Source organism: Balaenoptera borealis, assembly GCF_965194805.1.
Source record: "Balaenoptera borealis genome assembly, chromosome: 1".
Taxonomy (NCBI): domain Eukaryota; kingdom Metazoa; phylum Chordata; class Mammalia; order Artiodactyla; family Balaenopteridae; genus Balaenoptera; species Balaenoptera borealis.
Genome location: NC_138860.1, coordinates 48506831 through 48528260, shown reverse-complemented (window position 1 = coordinate 48528260; position 21430 = coordinate 48506831). Strand labels below are relative to the sequence as shown.

The 21430-nt window shown below is 42.4% G+C and overlaps 1 protein-coding gene across 2 annotated transcripts in view; it reads left to right on the top strand.

Annotated features, from left to right (window-relative positions):
- Window positions 1-3756: 3756 nt before the first annotated feature.
- Window positions 3757-21430, top strand: part of RGSL1 (regulator of G protein signaling like 1) — a 65873-nt gene continuing 48199 nt past the window's right edge. Inside the window, exons 1-5 of one of the 2 annotated variants that reach the window (XM_082382534.1) lie at window positions 3757-5228; window positions 6245-6406; window positions 7477-8444; window positions 18013-18075; window positions 18526-18748. In XM_082382534.1, coding sequence (XP_082238660.1) covers window positions 5129-5228; window positions 6245-6406; window positions 7477-8444; window positions 18013-18075; window positions 18526-18748 — 1516 coding nt within the window. In that variant the 5' untranslated portion in view covers window positions 3757-5128. Of the gene's footprint in view, window positions 6407-7476; window positions 8445-18012; window positions 18076-18525; window positions 18749-21430 lie in introns of both variants that reach the window. The other variant, XM_082382535.1, reaches the window with a different exon arrangement.

Genomic DNA, 21430 nt, shown 5'->3' with positions numbered 1-21430 from the left:
CTCCTACCTGGAAGAGTCAGAAAGGTGCCAGTGAAGAGGTCACACAAACCAAGCCTGGAAAGAAGACTAGTTATTTGACAATTGGCTGGGGACGAAGATGGGGAGGGAAGGTGGATAAAGAAGCAAGAGGAAAAGACTGGGGGGTTGAGTATCAAGAGAAGCAGAGGCCTTAGGGACAGAACAGAGTAAGTAAAGGCACCATTGAATACATTCCTATGGAACCTTGGGGGAAACTCTAAGTAACTCAATAAGGCTGATGAAAAAGTTGTAAGTGGCAGACATAGCAGGAGATGAGGCTGCAGAGCCAGGCCTCCGAGAGCAGGGAGGCCGAGCTTAGGAGTTTGGACATCATTCTGCGGGTGATAGAAAATCATCAGAGGTTTAGGTAAAGGAGTGACATGATCAGACTTTCATGTAGGAAAATTATTTCTGCAGAAGTCTGGCCATGGATAGGGCTGTCAGGTGGCCACAGTGGAGGCAGGGAAACTAGTCAGGAGGTTATTTCAAGAGTCTAGGTGAGAGGTGATGAGAGTCTAAAGGCAAAATGATGAAGAGGATGGATAAGTAGGAGAGATTTTTCACAAAGTGAAATGCAGGACCTATCACTTTGAATGTCAGACAGAGGTGGTAACAAGAAGAGAGGGATCAGGGTAGCAGGCTTGGGTGCCTGGGTGGATGGCAGTGCCAGCGACATGGTAAAAAAGGGAAGGAGGAAAAGGCCTTGAAGAACAGGTGGTTGGGGGTGATCCTCACTCATACTCCAGCATCTGCCACTATCTTAACGAAAGCTTTCAGAAGTAACCTTAAGGCATTTTAGCTAATCAGCTTGTCAACTTAATTATGCAGTCCACAATAATGTCATAGAAATGGCGAATGTAATGTGGGAAGTAGAATCCTGAGAATGTCCTGGCCATTTAAGTAGCTGTGGTCTATTTAGGAAGACAGTGGTATTTCATGTTGAATGCTGCTGTCAATTTACAAATTTCTACCATTTAATTTCCATAATCACCCTGTAAGGTCAACATCACTCCTTCCTTACAGATGGGTCTCAGAAGTTAAATGACTTGCCTAAGATCACTTGACAAATCTGGGGCAGTCCTAGAGTTGACCAGGTCCTGTGGCTCCAGGCCCAGCGTGTTTTCCACATCAGCCTCCTGCCCTGAATGGCACAAATGTCACATGGTGAAAATGCTCCCACACACTACTCCCACAAAATCTCGTGATTTCACAGTTCCACCGCACATCCCATAAAGGTAACTTCACATGCCAGGCAGGGCGTGTCTTGTCCAACACTGAGTACAGAGCAGGGAGGGGTCACTAAGGATTGAGTCTCCGTCATAGACCGATATTTGTGAAGTGCAGGCAACACCATCACCTTCCATCAATACAGCCAAGGACAAAGGGAAGAGAAGGAGGAGGCTGCAGACTGACAAAAGTTTGGGGCTGCCAGTCTCGGGGAGATGGTCAGAATGACGTGATGTGCTGAGAGTTCACTTTAGCCCCTCTGGTTTATCACAAATACTTTAGGGGCACTTTGAGATATTTTGATGCCTACGGTCAGACTGCTAAGCATAGCTACCTGTAAACATAGCAGCCCTTTCACATTAATCTCAAAGCTGCCTAGGTCACAGACCCTTCTCTCTGACAAAAGAGGACAGGAGCCTAGAATTTTCTATCAATTTTGGACACTCTTAATGCCCCCCTAAGTAATTTGTACCTTTAATTCTCACATCCTCTGTTCTCTCTACTTTCTCCAGTTAAAGAATTTAGGCAAATCCAAAGGTATTTCTCTTTATGAAAGGCTTTAAGTCTTTGCTCTTTCTAAGTCCTGTAGAAATGAATAATGCAATATACAAAATAAATACCTTTTAATGTCATGAGCTTTGGCCTTTGCACACAGGCAAGATAACTCCCAGGTCGGGGCAGGATGGAGCCAAAAGATAAATGAATCTTGCAATTTAATCTTTCTTGGTTGTTTTGCACAAAGCAAGTTGATTCAGTGGAATAAAGTTAAGAATTAATGTCCCTTGAAATAGGAAAGCAATGGAACCTATCTTCGCCTGTGGCTGCAGATGAACTGTGACATTTTCATGAAGAGAAACTCTAGACCCCTTTGGCTGTTTCTTACCTTTCTTTTGCAGGTCTTTGGTCAGACACCATTTTACACTCTTGAAAATTCACAGTGGAGCTTGTGGCCAGAAATACCCCATGACTTGGTGAGTATGATTCTTGAATGGTGTATGGTTTGGGATGGGGGAAGAGGCAGCTGAATTTGATGTGTGGATTGGAAGACGGGGAGGGACAGGAGCTCCTGAGGGTGACTATGGAAGAAACTATAAAGAAGGTAAGTAGGACAAACAGCATCAAGCCAGGTAGACATTTCTGCTTTTTGCATTTTTACCACTTGGGCAAGCAACTGCTGGTGAGTTCTTTCCTCTATATTTTAGTCCATGGTTAGCAAAAGGGATTAACCTCTCGTGTCCACTGTGGTCATTTGGTAGTAGATGCTTGGAGCACTGTGTTGAGAAGAACTCTGAGGCCACACCGAAGCCAGAAAGAGTCTGAGACTTGATTGGCGATGCTTGCCATGGGTGTGGGATAGGCAGTGCATCCCATGGGCCACATAGCAATTATTTGCATAGTAAGGTGTAGCTCAAGTCAAGATGACACTCGACAGTTCCTAGTTACTACTTGACCGTGAGGCATATCTCTCTCCCAATCTTTTTTTCTCTTTATGTGTTTTTTCCTTGTCCTTGTCCACTGTCTTTCTCTTCTCCTTTTCCCCCCTTCCTGTTCTCCTTTTCCACTCTGTAGACCTTGGTCTCATCAATGGCTTCCTCGTGCCCTACCTGTGACATGTGGCATCAGAAAGATCACTCAGCCATGCTCACAACAAGGTTTTATTTTTCTCTGGGATCTGGAGAGCTGAGAAAGACACTCCACTCGATTCTTATATTTAGTTTTCTTAGGAGAACCCCAAGACTTAAAATTTTATTTTCTTTTCCTTTCTCTGGTAGTTACATCCTTCAGGGATCCATCCCGTATTCTAAATGATGTTATGCATGAGTGTTTGTGTGTTTTTGTACACGTTGTGTAGGTGATATGGGTTGGGAGCTTGTGAGAAATGGTAAGTGTGCTTACAAAGAAGCAAGCTGAGTAGAGTTATGACTTGACACAACAGACTAACATCTCTCCTGCTTCTCTTCTCTCAAGCAAAACTTAGATTTTTTTTTTTTTACTTTGATCTTTTCTTAAACGACCTCACCCAGGAATGAGAGAGATTTTTCTGATGAAAAAACAAACCTTTCCTTTCCTACCAATCAGCCCTTTGCGAGCCTCAACCCCAGTCTCCGCCTCCCTTAGAGACTATTTTTAATCAACACACTTCTCCTCTGGGCCAAATACTACAAACATGAGGTTATTTATTGCCCATTGCTAAGCTGCATTTCTTAACAATTCAGCTCCATTTCTCTTTTCTGTTCCTTATTTGTTTGGACTCTAGGTTGCAAAGTACAAAGGATTATTGACCTGGTTGGAAAAATACCGGTTACCTTTCTTCTGTAAAACCGACTTGTGTTTCCATTACATTCTCTGTCAGGAGTTCCTCACTTTCGTTAAGTCCCCAGAAGGAGGTAAGCACGCGGGTGTGTGTGGGGAGAAACCTGGGCAGCTAGGTTGCACACATCCTGTGCCTGTCAGCCCTACAGTAAGATACAAATACGGGCTGCCTTCACAGCCGTAGATGTACGGTTGGCTCAGGCTGTGTTGTGGCAAAATCTTAGGCTGAAAAATCAGAACCAAGAGCAACAAGCAGGAATCTGATGGGCTGGGCTGTTTGTCTCACTGCAGCCAGAAATGAGAGAGTTAATGATGGCCAAATTGCCTACAATATGTTCAGAATCAAAGGTAGCACCACCTTCATTGTTGTCACCTGGCCTAAGCCACCATCATTTCTCACCTGGCTATTGAAATCATCTCTGAATCAGTCTCCTCACTGCTGCTCTTGTTCGCCTGCTCCCAGCAGCCAGGGTGAGCTCTTTAAAACTTCCGTTAGATCATGTCACTCCTCTGCTCGCTGACCATCCCCACCACCACCACCAATGGCTCCCATCTCAGTGTGACATCCAGCGCCCCTAAAATGCCTTCCCAGGTCCTGGAGATCTGGCTCCATTACCTTTCCGACCTCATCTCCTGCTTCTCTCTTGCTCACTCCATTCCAGCCAGATTGGCCTCCCTGCAGTTCCTCAGACATAGGGACAGATTCCCATTTCGAGGCTTTGCACTGGCTGTTCACTCTGCCTGGAACGCTCCTCCTCCATGTATTCACATGCACCTCCCTTCACCTCAAGTCTCTGGGCAGCTCTCACCTCCTCATTGAAGGCTACCCTGATGGCCCACAGCCCACTCATCCAACCCCTGCCCTAGCTCTCCCTACATCCTCTTTTCCTTTTTCATTTTTTCCTCTAATGCTTATAACTTTCATTCTCACTAGAGAATGTATTTACTATACTTATTGTATACTGTCTGTCTCCTCTGCTAGAGTACAAGCTCCTTGAGGGCAGGGATTTTTGTTCTGTTTGTGGATGTATCCTGAACACCTAGAATGGTACTTGGCACTTAGTAGGCATATAATAAATATTTGTTGAAAGAATGAATGAATAAGTTTTCCATCTAGGGTTGATTTGACAACTTGCTTCTCAGCTCAAGTAGCCAAAGGAAAAAGGAACCCAGGGAACGTTAAGATTCGGGAGATCCCACCGAGTAAAATGTTGTAAAAAATCGCCCATTATACTGACCTCCCTCCTTCAATATATTGATATGTATTGGGAACATTGCTGTCAGGGGGGGACCATAGAAGGCAAGGGGCCTTCGTTGGAGGGTAACTTTGATCTGTGGATTGTACACATACTTCTATGTCCATCCCATGTCACGTGATGAATGTCACTAGAGGGTCTGGTGCCTAGCTTCAAAAGCACCACATAATCAGGACCCAACTCATCTCACCAGTCACCATTTTTCCTCACTCACACTGAGCTAATGGGGGTCTGGTCATGTGCAAGGCTGAGAGAGGGACCGGGGGAAGAGCTCATTCTCAGTTTCTCACCATGGACTTTTCCTGACAGCCAAGATGATGAGATGGAAAAAGGCAGACCAGTGGCTACTCCAGAAATGCCTTGGCGGGGTCAGAGGGATGTGGCGCTTCTGTACCTACCTCAAGGGCAGTGCAGGTGGGTTCTTGGGGTTGTTCCTTGGGCCTTTGCAAGTTTTTAACAGATTCCAGGATCCTCTGGAGCACTGCTAACAGTTCTGTATGTCTGTGGTGAATATAAAAAATATATTATAATGAAGTTTGGGTAAAAGTCTTTGAAAACTGGGGTCCATCGTGCAGGTTAGGGCAAAAGCAATCAGAGTCCCTTTCATTCATTCATTCATTTAACAATGTTTACTGAGAACCACTGTATGGCAGCCACTGTGCTTGCAGGTGGGGATAGAAAGGTGAACAAGAGCCATAAAGTCCCTGCTTCCCAAAGCTGCCATGACAGTGGGGAGACAGAGAAGGAACAAGTCCATAAGTAAATCCCTGTAGCAAAAGGTTGGGGTGTCCTGCTTTCTGTTCTATTGGGTCCAGTAGTTGGTGAGTCTAGGAGGCTGGCAGTGAGCACTGGCTGACATTCCAGTTCAGCATCATTAAATTTCAGGGGGGAACAAATCCTAGTTTAAAGGTGAAATTCTGGATCTCCAGGGATCAGGCAGGGAAGAATTAGACCGACTGTCTTACAGTTTGTCACTCAGACTTCAACCCTGGCAAAGTTGTGAAACAGGGAATGTAGTCTTTGGCACATTTGGCTCCAGTGTCCTTCTGCAGGCTGCTCTGGGCCATGATCTAGGAAATGTTCTTTTACCCCTGATCTTTATTTTTTGGACAAAACCTAAATGTCTAATGATTTATTCCCAGAGTCTCGTGGTTTTCCCTAAACTGACAGTTTTTCTAACAACCAAAAAAAACTCATGAAAGACTCCTATCCGTTAAGTCCCTTTTTTCCGTGCCTCCCATCAGCTCCTGCATTAGGACGTTTCTGGAGATGATGCCTTAAGCCAAAGGAGTGGCTGAAGGTGATGTTGGAGGCACTAGAGCAAGCTGGTGGCTGGGGGTCGGGGGATCAGAGGTCACATGCAGATGCAGCCACTGAGGGGCAAGATTGGGGTGCAGCTCGGTGCCTATCCTATCCTGTCCGACCCGTAGGTGAAGAGCTGGTGGATTTCTGGATTCTTGCTGAGAAGATTCTGAGCATAAATGAGATGGACCTGGAAGTGAGAGACCACTACCTGTCCCTCCTCTTCATGCTGAAGGCCACCCATCTGCAGGAAAGCTCGCGGGTGGTGACACTCTGCAACATGAACATCAGTAAGAATTATAAAGCATATCTGAAGTGAAATCCCTGGGAGATATAAGAAAAAATCAATCCAGTGTCTGATAGTCCTCAGTCTCTTGCCTTGCAGACTGCTACCCTCTCCATCAGGGATATCAGTGGGAACCCCAACCCTAAACAGGGAAGGGCTTGAGAGAGACCAGTTGTCTGAAGCTGGTATGTGCCTGTTCCTGAGATAGTACTTGTCAGTGAAGAATGGCTGGCAAGAATGAAGGGGAATTGGGACAGGGTAATTGAACAGCTCCTGCACTCCTAAGCCTGCATGGCATGTTTTGTTTTGTTTTGTTTTGTTGTTTTGTTTTATTTTTCAATTGGGATTCTTGAGAACAAACTACAGTCCACAGGCCAAATGCAGTACATGTGGCCTATGAGCTAAGAGTGTATTTGTATTTTTAAAGGCTTAAAGAAGAAGACTGTGCAACAGAGACTATATATGGCTCACAAAGCCTAAAATATTTACTATCTGGCTCTTTACAGAAAAACATTTGCCAACCCCTTCTCTAGAACATCAGATTCATTCCAATGTATTCATTTATTAAGTGAGAAGGCGTTCCTAACCCAAATACAAACGTGTTCCAGAAGATTCACTGTTTGGGCTTAGTCACACTCCTCTTTATTCAAATAGATAATTGAGAACTGATGACATTAAAACCAGGGCTAGTTGGGATTTTTTCAATTTGTCCAGTCCAAACTCTTTCCTTCAGTCAGATCTAACTTTGAGAAATCTCATTCAGAGGTACATGTTCCTGTTCCTGAACATGTTTTCGTGTACCTCTTGCTTTTCTTTACAATAACTTTCAGTAGTCTAAAAAGTAACTTGAGGAATCCCACAAAATGGTTATTTCTCTGGGGAAGAAGGAAGGTAATCAGAGTAAGGGGTCACTGTGTGCTGAACAAACCCTAAAAATGTGTTCACTATATATCTGACCTTTCTACACCCCAGGATTGCGTGAGGAATGAATGAAAGGCTATACACAAAAACGTTTGGAAAAATTCAAAAACTTCACCATCCCACATCATTTTCATCCTGTATCTTTCTTTCCAGAGGCCCTTCTGAACCTTTCTATCTGGCATCCCAACCAGTCAACGACCAGGAGGGAGATCCTGAGCCACATGCAAAAAGTGGCTCTGTTCAAACTCCAGAGCTATTGGCTCCCTAACTTTTACACCCACGCTAAGACGATCATGGCCAAGGAGGAATCCTGCCAGGCTCTGATGCAAGAATACGAGACTCGCCTGTACAGTATCTGCTATACCCACGTAGGAGGGCTCCCTCTGAGTATGAGCGTCAAGAAGGGCCACCACCCCCAGAAGCGGTACTCGAGCAGGAAGGCCAAGAGGAAGATGTGGCACTTGATCGACCATGACTCTTGGTCTCTGGAAGTGGATACCAATCCAGATACCAACACTTTGCCCCCCCAAGAGCTGTTTCCTCAAGGCCAGTTGGTTATACAAATGCCTTCCCTGAAAGAGACCTCTTCAAAGGAGAGAATCATCAGTTCCCACGAAAAGGATATTCTCTGTGCCAAGAAGTCCAACGTAAAGAACAAAGCCAAGAGCCACCTCCACATGGAGGGCCTTATTGAGACATCATTCTCTACCCACCTGAGGACTGTCACCCCCATTATCAATTACTCCCCCCACATGACAATCAAGAAGGCCGTGAAGCAAAACCTCTCCTTGGGGTACACCCACTGGGCCTTGTGTGCTGATGCCTGTGCAGGGAGTCCCTTCCGGGACCACCTGAAGAAGCAAAATTTGAAAGTGGAGGTCCAACTCCTGGACCTCTGGCAGGACCTGCACCATTTCCTCAGTGTCCTGATGAGTAACAGGAAGACTGGGAAAGCCATCTTTCGGCACATGCTGGGCAACCGGATCTGTGAGCTCTACCTAAATGAACAGATTTGTCTACGCCTACCACTAAAATCCCAAACCATCAAAGGCCTGAAGGAGCTGCTGCCGTCTGGGGATGTGAACCCCTGGATTCCCAGAGCCCAGAAGGAGATCTGCAAGGTAGGCCATACCTCACAGAAATGGGTTGGTATCTGGAAGATTAGGTCTTCTGACTGACCAAAAATCCTATCTGGTCCTCTATCCTGGCTAACTTAATGATATAAGTACCCACACAACCCTTTACATATTGAAGAGCTGGTTGGTTGATCTCTTAGGAACAAGTTATATAAATTCCCAAGAAGCAGCCAAAACTCCAAAGTAGGATGAAGGCGGAGGAGTAGTCTTCATTTCCCCCTTATACAGAGTCTCCCAAAACTGTGAACCTCAAACTGTTCTATTGAGGGAAGTTTTAAGAACTCTTTTCTAAACCTCATGTACTGAAATACAGGGTCTCCCTTTCCTAGACTAGCCATCACGGAAATGGCCAAGTGGGAGGGTTTATTCTTATCCCCAAACATTAGATAAAAGCACGGGACTATCCTGGAGACTCACAGGAAGTAATAGTTTGATGACTGTAAGTCAAGATCTTGGCAGATAACAAATGGTGGAGCCAAATTGGGTAACAGATGAGAGCTTAATAAAAAGGCACTACTTACAAAGGAGGGTAGGGAAACCACAGTGGATACCCCGTGCAATACCCCAGGGCCAGTAAGGGTGGGCCACCTTCACCACTCTTAGGTCTGAAGAGTGGAAGAGTGGGAGCAGTTACCAGAACCAGGAGATAAAGAGCTGTGGAGAGTGGAGCACTTGGCAGGAGCTGTGATTGTCAGTAGAGGGACGTCTGGAAGGATCGGGGGGAATAGGTAGTCCAAGCTCACTCTCCACCTTTTGTTTCCCTTTTCCTACCAGCTCCGGATATATCCAATGAGAGGTCAAGGGAGTGTGTTGATGTGTCCATACAGGTTAATTTCCCCAGGCACAAGCAGGGTGAAGAAGGGTAGAGAGTGGATCTGGAGGGCAATGGCTATAAACAAAAAGCTATTTGGCACATTATAACATATTTACCTGATAAGCACACTCATTACCTCCTTTGGGCTTCTTAGCACCTCCAAGCAACAGACAGGGTAGTATTATTGCCACTATTGTACAACTGAGGAAAATGAGACTTAGAGAGGGTGTGTGGATTAGCCCAAAGGCACGCAGCAGGCTAGCGGAGGAATCAGGGTCAGAATCCAGGAGTCCTTGGCTCTACGTCCAGCACAATTTCTAATGCACTTCAATTATCCAGGGTTGCACATCTGGGATGTGTAAGGATGAGATCAGTCCAGGGGGTCCACAGCCAAAGCTGTTTGCACAGTTCTTGAGTAGTAGAAGCTCCAGAGCCGTCCTCCCTCCCCTCCCTTCCCCACCCTTTGTAGAGGCATTTGGGGCTAAAGGCTTAGATAGGCTTTGCTTCCTGGAACAGCAAATCCACACAGCAAAGCTCTCTCTCTAGGCCTTTGGTCTTCAGCAAAGATATTGAAGGTATTTGTGTTATCGATAATGCTGGACTATCACAGTTTCTAAGATTAAAGATCTTGATATCATCTATGACTCTCCTCTTTGTCTCACACTCACGTCTAGTCTACCAGTGAATCCAGTTGGTTCAACCTTAAAAATGTATCCAGAGTCTGGTATTCCTCCCCTCACCCGTTACAACCACTCTCATCCAAGCCCTGTCCAAACTCGCCTGGATCACTACAGTGGCCTCCTACCTGATGCCTCTGGGTCTGCTTTTGGCCCTCAGCAGGTTTCTTCCCAGAGTGACTGCAGTGATTCTGCTAAAACATAAACTATGTAATTTAACTGAAAGTAAGTAAAAGAAAGTCAGTGAGGAGCTTGAAAAGAGATGGCTGTCTCCAGTAAAAGCCAAAGACCTTGCTAAAACCAACAAGGTCTACACTATCTGTCCTCTGCCTCTCCTCTCTGGCTTCATCTTCCTCTGCCTCCGTGCTCATCACATTGGCTAAGCCAGACACACCCCTAGCTCGGTTGTGCTGCTCCTGCTGTATGTAACGTGCAGATGCCTGCACGGCTGAGTCCCCCACTCCCTCAGGTCTTTACTCAAGTCATCTCAGTGAGGCCTTCCCTGCCCACTTTATATAAAACTTCAACCCCGTCTCCATTTTACTTTTCTCCTGAGCACTTATCACGATCTGGATCAATGCATCCATCCTTCCTTACATACATACATAGATACACACACTTTGTGTGCGTGCATGTATAATACACGTAGAATCCTTACAATGCACATGTATGCATTTGTGTATACAATGTACATCTATCACATACACATATAATATACTTGTACTATATTTCAAATAAATACACTATATATATGTTATGTATGTTATATATATTGTGTTATATATATGTATATATAAATACATATATATTTAACTTAATTTGCTTATTTTCCTTCTCCCTATGAGGGCAGAAGTTTTTGTCTGATTCGTCAGTACTGTCTCCACAGCATCTAGAAAACTACTGGCAGTGCAGTGTTCAGTTCTCAATAGGGCTAATAGAGAGTCAAATGTCAACAAACATTTGTTGAATCAATCAGTCCTAGTTGGAGATGACCCTTCTTTGGGCTTTGTCACAATCTTTTCTGGTCTGAGACACCTGTCTCGGCGAGAACTCTGATTTTCATCCATCTGTTCAACCATCCTCCAATTATACAATCAGCTTTTGTTGAATGCTGATAGCATGCCAGCTAATATGTCTATATCCTGACTTCTGACTCACTGATGTGGAAACAGAGTCCACGTGGAATAGAGGAAAAAGGTTTTAAGTCCTGGCTCTGTCACCATTTGGCTAAGTGGTCTTGAACAAACTTGAAGTCAAAATTCTTTAGTTTCTGTACGTCTCTTTGTCCTCAGATGTAAAATGAGAATTGGGACAAAATCATATTTTGTTATTATATTTTTGAATTCAATAAGTTAATACTTATGTTGAGGATACTATACTGTAAAAGGTAAATAACTAGAGAGAAAAGGGTGTGAACCTGGAAGACAGAACATCAGCCTTAAAGTCTGCTCTTGGTTCTGTCCAAAGAGGGGAAGATTGAGAGATGGTGCTGAAGATGTCTGGGGTATGCAGTTTCATAGACACTGGCAGGAGACCAGGTAGGACGACAAGAAATTAAACTAAAATTTCCTTAATTAAATAAAATCTAATGGAAAATAGATTCATAGTTACCAGGGGCTGGGAGGAAGGAAAATGGGGAGTTGTTGCCTAATTAGTACAGAGTTTCCATTTGGAGTGGTAAAAAGTTTTGGAAATAGACCGTGGTGATGGTTGCATAATGATGCATGTAATTAATGCCACTGAATTGTACACTTAAAAATGGTTAAAATGGCAAATTCATGCTATATATATTTTACAACAATAAAAAAGTTTCTTTTTGAAAGAGGGAAAGTAAGATTAAAAATACGAAGGACACTGAGTTTTAGTGAGGAGAGCAGACAGCAGTGAATTTGAATTCTAGTTTCTCCACTTTCACATCGTTTGATCTTAGGTAGAAGGCTGCTGGGCCCCTTTGATCCTTGTCTCCTCATCAGTACAATGGGGATTATAATGGCTCCCTCAAAGAAAGACACTGTGTGTATGGTGTTTGGCAAGTAGTAGTACACAAATGTTCATCCTCTTATAACCCTTAATCAGAACCATCGAACCTTAGAATAGGACGACGACCTCGAGTTTCCCTCAGCCTCCCTTCTGTTTTTACAGATGATAGAGCAGGGTCTAAGGTCCCACTGCTGTTTCCTGACAAGTGTGGAGCCAGCATCCAGATTCCCTCAGTCTACTACAGAGTCAGCAAACTTCAGTCCGGGAGCCAAATCCAGCTTACCTCCTGTATTTGCATAGCCAGTGAGCTAACAGTGGTTTTACATTTTTTAAATGGTAGAAAAATATCAAAAGAAGAATGCAACATGCCACATGGGTATTATATGAAATTCAAATTTCAGTGTCCATAAATAAAGTTTTATTGCAACACAGCTTTGCCCATTTGTTTACATGTTGTCATGTGCTATAACTACACAGTTGAATCATTGCAACAGAGACCGTTTGGACTGTGGCCCACACAGACTAAAATATTTACTATCTAGCTCTTTACACACTGTTCTGAGGAGAGGCCAAGAAGGTTTACCAAGTGATGGACAAACTCAATTCTGAAGGAAACTCTAATACATTCTAACAAAAAAGAGTTATAGAAAAATAAAAAATAAAAATAGGTCAAATTTTAAAAAGCAATCATGGGGTTTTTAGATATTGTTTTATTTATTATTTATTCCTATCATTTTGCTTCATGTCTGATTATTTCTTCTAATGGAAAATGCTCTATTAAGCATTGTTTTTTATGAAATCAACTTGATCATTTATTCATTAGTTGTTAGATAGAATCATAAATATTTTATTTCCTTCCTTCAACTTACTTCGGGTTCTGTTTGTTCTTCTTTTTCTAGTTTCTTTATGTACAAAATTATATTGTTTATTTGAGATTTTTCTTGTTTCTTGAGGTAAGCCTATATTACTATAAACTACCCTCTTAGTACCACTTTTGCTACATCCTATAGATTTTGGTATGTCATACTTTCATCTTCACTTGTCTTCAGGTTTTTAAAATTTCTCCTTTGATTTCTTCATTGACTCAATAGTTGTTCAGTAGCATGTTGTTTAGTCTGCACACATTTGTGATTTTTCCAGCTTTCTTCTTGTAGTTGATTTCTAATTTTATACCATTGTGTTGGAAAAGATGCTTACTATGATTTCAATCTTCTTAAATTTATAGATTTGTTTTGTGTTTCAACATATGGGCTATGATTGAGAATGTTGCCCTTGAGAAGAACGTGTCTTCTGCTCATTTGAATGGAATATTCTGTACAAATCTATCAAATCCGTCTGTTCAATGTTTCATTTAAGGCCATTGTTTCCTGGTTGACTTTCTGTCTGGGTGATTTATCTACTGATGTAAGTGGGGTATTAAAGTCCCCTACTGTTACTGTGTTGCTGTCAACTTCTCCCTTTGTGTCTGGTAATGATCGCTTTATATATTTTAGTGCTCTTATTTTAGGTGCATATATAATCATTGTTATGTCCTCTTGATGAATTGTCCCCTTTATCATTATACAGTGTCCATCTTTTTCTCTTGTTACCCCTTTTGGCTTGAAGTCTATTTTGTCTGATATGAGTATAACTACATCTGCTTTCTTTTGGCTGCCATTTGCTTGGAGTATCATCTTCCATCCCTTCACTTTGAGCCTGTGTTTGTCTTTAGAGCTAAGATGAGTCTCCTGGAAGCAGCATATAGCTGGGGCTTGTTTTTTAATCTGTTCAGCCACTCTGGGTCTTTTGATTAGTGAATTCAATCCATTTACATTTAGGGTGATTATTGATAAATAAAGACTTAGTACTGCCTTTTATCTTTTTTTTTCTTGTTGCTCTGTATCTCCATTGTTTCTTTTTCTGTGTTTATCTGTCTGCCCTTTTAGTTTAGTGGTTTTCTATGATGTTTTCCTCAGTTTTCTCTCTCTTTTTTTTTTTTTTTGTTTCATGTCTCTGCTCTAAAATAATGTTTTGTGGTCACCATGAGGTTTGTATAAAATGTCTCATAGATGATATAGTCTTTTTTCTGCTGATAGCATCCTATCTTTACTTGCTTATAAGGGTTCTGTGCTTTTCCTCTTCCCTTTTTATGTTTTTGTTGTCTCAAATGATCCCTTTTTATGTTGAGTTTATTACCAAACTGAAGTAGCTATAGTTATTTTTACTGATTTTTCCCTTTGACCTTTATGCTATAATTGTGTTTAACAACATATTATGATATAGAGTTGCAATTTTCTGATTCTGTCTATTTATTACCTCACACGAAGTTTTTTGTACTTTTACCTTTTCATTTCAGGTAGAAGAGCTCCTTTCAACATTTCTTGTAAGGCAGCTCTCGTGGTGATGAAATCAGTTTTTGTTTGTCTGGGAAATCCCTTATTTTCCTTTATATCTGAAGGATAACTCTGCTGTATAGAGTATTTTTGGCTGGCAGTTTTTAAGCTTTCAATATTTTGAATATGTCATTACACTCTCTCCTGGCCTATAGAGTTTCTGCTGAGAAATCTGCTGGTTACCTGATGGGGGTTCCTCTGTAGGTTACCATCCATTTTCCCCTTGGCTGCCTTTAAAATTATTTGTCATTGAGGTTGTTTTTTGGTTTTTGGTTTTTTTAACATCTTTATTGGAGTATAAATTGCTTTACAATGATGTGTTCGTTTCTGCCTTACTACAAAGTGAATCAGCTATACCTATACATATATCCCCATATCTCTTCCCTCTAGTGTGTCTTGGAGAAAGTCTTTTTGTGTTGAGGTAATTAGGTGTTCTCTTAACTTCATGGACTTTTATATCCAGCTCTTTTCCCAGGTTTGTATTATTTCTTTAAATAAACTCTCTGCTCCCTTCTCCCTCTTTTCTCCTTCTGGGATACCCATTATCCTTATGCTGCCCTTTCTAATGGATCAGATAATTCTTGTAGACTTTCTTCTTCCTCTTCTCCTTCTCCTTCCTCCTCTTCTTCTTCCTCTTCTCCTTCTCCTCCTCCTCCCCCTCCCCCTCCTCCCCCTCCTCCTCCTCCTCCTCCTCCTCCTCCTCCTTCTTCTTCTTCTTCTCCTTCTCCTTCTCCTTCTCCTTCTCCTTCTTCTTCTTCTTCTTCTTCTTCTTCTTCTTCTTCTTCTTCTTCTTCTTCTTCTCCTTCTTCTTCTTCCTCTTCTCCTTCTCCTCCTCTTCCCCCTCCTCCTCCTTCTTCTTCTTCTTCTGCTTCTGCTTCTGCTTTTCCCCTTTTTCTTCTTCCCCTTCATCTTTTTCTTCTTCTAGATCTTAGTTCTCTTTCCTCTTCTCCCTGTATCATTTCTAGATTTCTGTCTTCGACCTTGCTAGTTCTCTTTTCCATCTGGTTGGCTCTATTTCCAGTGCCTTCTAATGTATTCTTCACCTCATTTATTGAGTTCTTCAGGTCCTGAATTTTTGATTGGTTCTTTTTTAGAGTTTCAACCTCTTTGGTAAACTATTCCTTCTGTTTATTAATTTTATTCCTGAACTCACTGAACTGCTTTTCAGAGCTTGTTGCAGCTCACTGAGTTTCTCCATGACAGCTATTTTGAATTCTCTATTAGTTAAATGGCAATATTTCATGACTTTAAGTTTGGTTTCTGGAGAATTGTCATTTTCTTTTTGTGATACCGTGTCCTTGTGTTTTTCATCATGCTTGATGAGTTGTTCCTCTGCCAGTGCATTTGAAGTACCAAACATCTTTCTTCTTTAGGTAAAGCTTTTTAACTTGATTCTAACAATTCAAAAAGTTAGTAATTAGAGACTTTTCTTTTGTTTTTTAGTAGGTGTTGCTATAGCACAAGTTTTTGTTTTCCTTTACCTGAGCAGCCTCTGGCTGTATTTGAGAATTGGCACTTTTCATCCTCCACCACCTCTGCTAGAGTTGTCATTGGTGCCCTCATGGTTGCTGCTTGTGCCTTGAGGTTGCTGATGCCTTGCTGCTGCCAATGCCATTGCTGTCACGGGCATCACCACCTGAGGCACTGGGATGTTGGGCACCTCCACTGTGTCTGGGAGAACCTGGATCATGGGCTTAGCTGCTGGGAAGGAGGGGAGAAAATGGGGTAAGAGCTGGGGGTGTGGGTGCCTCTGCCAGTCCACCCACACCCCCAGCTCTAAAGATCTGTACATCTTTAGATGTACAGATGTGTGGAACCCTTCAGCATCCTGATGTGTTGGGCAGAGAAATATTTGTTGAATTATGGATGTTTTACTGGTTGTAAATTGAAGGAGAGAGGTAAAGAGAGCGTCTCATAATGCCATGATGCTGCCGTCACCACTCATAAATCTTTGAAAACAGAATAGACATTAATAGGATAGTCATTTCACAAGTCTATTTTTCATATTTAGTGTAGATACTTAGAGCTTATCCATTAGTCAATAACACTATATTACATTTTATATTGCTATTATTCAATCACTGAGTTGAATTCTTTTAGGAATATACTTCACTTTGGTTACCCCCAGGAGTCTAGGAGATCTGATAAAGTTACTAACTCATACTCTTAAACTCACTTTTAGCAGCATGACTTGGGCAGTTTGTGGAGACAATCTTACAATCCTTTAAAATTATTATTGGCAACTTATTGCCTGCAAAATTATGTCCAGACTACTTACCAAAGCATTCAAGTCCCTCATGTATGGTACCAACCAACCTCCCCTGCCTCATCCCTTGCCACTGCCCCATCCGTGAGCTCTTTGCAGGAATACTACACCTCAGTCATGCCGGAGTACTCATCATTCTCATACTTACATACATACATACATCCCTTCTCTGTGTCTTTTCTTAAGTTCTTCCCACTGCCTGGAATGCCCTTTACTCCATGTCCACATGGTGAGCTCCTACTTATCCTGCAAGGCATAAATTCTGGCTTAAATCTCCTTGCCTTTATGAATTTTTCCTGGATTTCCTGAACTCAAAACATAGATAATTTTTCCTCCACTATGTTCCCAAAGAACTTTGTTCTCACCTCTATCATAGCATAAGTCATACTGCTGTTCATCATGCTAGAAGGTGAGCTCCTTGAGAATCAGTCTTGTAGCATATTGATCTGTATATTTCCAGTCATGTGCACAGTGCCAGGCACATGGGAGGCACTCAGGAAATATTTGTCAGATAAATAAATGAATAGGGCTTCCCTGGTGGTGCAGTGGTTAAGAATCTGCCTGCCAATGCAGGGGACACGGGTTCGAGCCCAGGTTGGGGAATATCCCACATGCCACAGAGAAACAAAGCCTGTGCGCCACAACTACTGAGCCTGTGCTCTAGAGCCCATGAGCCACAACTACTGAAGCCCGTGCACCTAGAGCCCATGCTCCACAACAAGAGAAGCCACTGCAATGAGAAGCCCATGCACCACAGCAAAGAGTAACCCCCGCTCGCCGCAACTAGAGAAAAGCCCACGCGCAGAAACAAAGACCCAGTGGAGCCAAAAATAAAATAAATAAAAAATAAATAAATTACAGACAAAAAAGAATCTACCTGCCAATGCAGGGGACAAGGGTTCGAGCCCTGGTCCAGGAAGATTTTTTAAAAAAATAAATAAATAAAAGTGAGTACAGATAAACAAACTTAGCTAAGCACTGACTTGTAGGGGATTTTTTTGGTTGTTTGTTTGTTTGTTTTAAACTAATGAAATATTCATGTGGGTAAGTTCTTCAAGTGGGAGATATTAAGAGTAGACATACCAAAAGGAGATGCTTGGTTTCCAGGATCATTTTAAAAATCACATGAGATAGTACTTTGCAAAGGAACAAAGAAGTATGTAGATGTCAAATAATTGTTCTTCAGTAAATGATTTGTTATATCCCTTCTTAAGTAAATATTGATTACTGTTCTCTGAGATTCAGAGAGAGGCTGCGGTGGGAGTTGTCATACTCACAGAGGCAAAGGAACCTCCTGGGTGGTCATGGCTAATGTTTGTTGTTCCATTATATCTCCAAATTAGAGAATCCAGAATCTGCAGCCTACTCTTCTCCCACATGAATACTAACAGGAGAGATACAGCAAGCATCTCCTCATAATGCTTATGTTGTGTTTGGGTTTCAGATGCTTAGCCCCTTGTATGCTGAATTCCTGGATGAAGAGGACTACTGGTTTCTCATTTTTACAGTAAGAGGGACTTTGAGTTGGGGAGGAATCATGAGGTTGAGGAAAGAAAAGGGAGTAACTGCTCTTTTAAAAGTGCTGTTTGTTAAAGTAAATGAAATTTTGATTTTTCCTATGACATCTGGGGGTTGACATAGTCCCTGATGTTCTAAAGATAATCCTCTCAAGGAAAAAGATTCAAGTGCATAAGCTGACTTTGAAGAAGTCACATTCATATAGAATTTCTCCCTTATAGAAGATGAGTGTGATTTGAAGAGGGATGGGTGTGTGTGTGTGTGTGTGCATGTGTGCATGTGTGTGCGTGCGTGTGTGTGTAAAGGAGCAATAGTTCTTAACAAATTGTAAATAATCAGACTCCATGTGCCAGGGAGGCACAGAAGGACTGGTGTAAAAATCTTGCTTCTGGTCTAGTTCCTGTAGCAAATGCTGTCTGCCCCCATCCCCTTCTCTTAGACTCAGAGCAGGCTCACCAGAACCAGGTGGCATCAAAGAGAATCTATAAGCAAAGAAGAGACCATTCTTCTTTATAAGAGATTTGAGGAATCTCTGGAGTTAAGCCAGGGTTTGGCTAACATGGAAGAAATGGAATCTATGCAGTGGCAAAAGATAGCTACTGAGGACTTGAAACAAGGCGGGTCTCTCCGGCTAGAAAGGACGACTCCAGTGTTTCTGGCAGGTAAGGTCAGTCCCATAATTTTTTTATCTTACACGTAAGCCACTGGGAAATATTAGTATTTAACATTTAGTGAGTATTTACTATGTGTCGGCACTGTGCAATGCAAAGATGACCTCATTTGATCTTCAAAATAATGTATGAAGTAGGTACAGAGTAACTGAGGCACAGAGAGGATAAATTACATTCTCAAGATCACACAGGAAGCGGCAGAGCCAGGATCTGGATCCAGACTGACTGACTGCCGAGGCCCCCACTGGATCTGAAGGGAGCCAGAGCTCTCAAGTTTGGCCAGACTCCTGCCCACCAAGCAACACCACAGTTACACTGACTACTTCATTTCATGCATCTGAAAAGCACGTTCCACCTCAGCACATCTCCCCCAGAATCAGGTCCAAAACACTTCCTTGAATATATTTTTAACGGCCACCTTCCTCCCAACATAACACACCAGTTACCCAGGCAGTGGAAAGAAGTGGTTAGGAGCACAGGCTCTCCTGTCCCAGAGATCTGGGTTACATCCTAGCTCTACTAGCAGCTGTGAGGACCTGAGCAATGTATCTAACCTCTCTTGAAGCCCCAGTTCTCTCATCTGTAAGATGGGAATAATAGGTTTGTTGTGAAGATGACCCAAGATCATCTATGAAAGTCATTAGCACAACATTTGGCAACAGTAAGAGTAGCCATTATTATTCAGATTGAACAAACAGCTTTAATTATCAATGCTGAGGCAGTCAGAGTACTGCAATATTTCTCAAACTTCAATGCACAATAAATACATTTGACTTCATGATCCAGAGAACATATACCTGTGTATAGATGTGAGCGTATATATAAAAAAAATTTCACAAAGCAATACCTGCCCTTATTACTTAAGATGATACACTCTCATACTCTCTATTTTATTCCATTTTATATTGTAAAAGCTGGTGATGACTCTATTTTTTGGCATACTATTGAGTCATGACCTTCACTTTGAAAAATATGGATACATATTAGTAAGCAAAAGCTTTGAATATTCATTTCCACCACTTCCTTGCTCTGTGAGCTTACTTGGCAAGTCACTTTATCTCCCTGAGCCTCCTTTCCTCATCTATAGAATGGGGATGATGGCACCATTGAAAGCACTGAAGGTAATCCATTTGCAAAGCAAGCAGGTCCTCAATACGCAGTACTTGTTAGATTACACTAAAAATGTAACCCTCAACTCTTAAAACTTTGATGTGCACTCTGTATACAAAACAGGATGCTTCGGATGCTTGTTCCTCAGAGCACGTTTGGGCATGAGTTATTTAAATCTAGCATGAACAGGCCCTCTGTTTTACCTCAGGATTTCACCTTTTCTCTAAATCCCAAACATTCCAAATCCTCTCCTAGGGATCAAGAGTACAGTGAAAGAATGGATGGCTGGTAAATTTGACCACATACATACTGGGCAAGGGACATTCCCTTGGTAGCCATGGAATGCCAGGGGTGGTCAGGAAGAGTGGGAATCACCTCCATGGAGATGCCCCCTCCCTCCCCTCAGCACACCCCATTACTTTCTCCACCAGTGCTTTTTTGAAATGCAAGTCTAACCCGATAAAAGGCCTCCTGTGCATTTGTCCAAGCTGGGGCCCTGACTCCCAGGTAGGCTGATGCCTCCACTCAGACAATCCCATAAACTCACTGAGCATCAGAGCTAGAATACTCTCATCTTTCCTGTGGAGAAACTGAGCCTCAGCGTGGTAAGAAGACTTGCTCAAGGTTTCTCCACAAGGGAGGGATTGAGGCAGGACTAGAAACCTGGATTCTTTACAGCAATAATCCACTGCTCTTACCACCACAGATTCCCCTGGTGAGAGATGGTAATGATGGCAATGACAATGCTGGCATAGGGACAAATGACATTCACAGGGCCACACCCCGTATTCCTTCTAGACTCCACCAGTATAACCTCAAAAAGTACTGGACTGCCCTGGAGAGTTCCAGGGGAGCTGTGTGTGATTAGACTTACTCTAAACCCCAGAACTCACAACACAAATGAGTGTTTTGACCTTGGTAGGCAAGGCGCTGCTATTCTGCCATTGCCCAATACCTCATTAAAACTTCTCTTGCTGCCTCAGTCTTACTGCCCCATCTCATTTTGGATACAAAAAGGCTTTCCCTCTCAATTCACCAGGCATGCCTAGAAACGATGTACAGCTACCCCTAGAAAAAATAATTCACTCTCAAAGGACAATGATTCACAACTATGTATGATATTCAGTTATATATACGAGTTGTCAATTCTGAAAATAATTCCCAAAGACAGAACCAAGAAAGAGAAAAAGGTCTTAGCATGTTATTTGCCATCTGCTATCCATAAGTGCATCAAATTCTTTGACGCAGTAGCAGAATATGTGAAATGCATTTGCAGCTCCTCCCTATAATAGACGGGGTTTGAAGGGGTCAATATTCATTTGGATGAATTACTTCTTGTGTATGTGTTAACAATAAGTGCTTCTTTCAAAGTCATATCAGTTACCCGAGTATACCTTAGGCAGAAAATCTCCATGGGTCAGGTGTCTCCAAGAAGGGCAGAAGCCCCCATTCTGGAGGACAGGGGAGGCTGTGTTTTCTTATTTCTAATTTGGCCTAGGAAACTTGTGTCCCTGTGTAAACATTCCATTAAAACACTATTGTCCTACTAAAATAACATTTTAA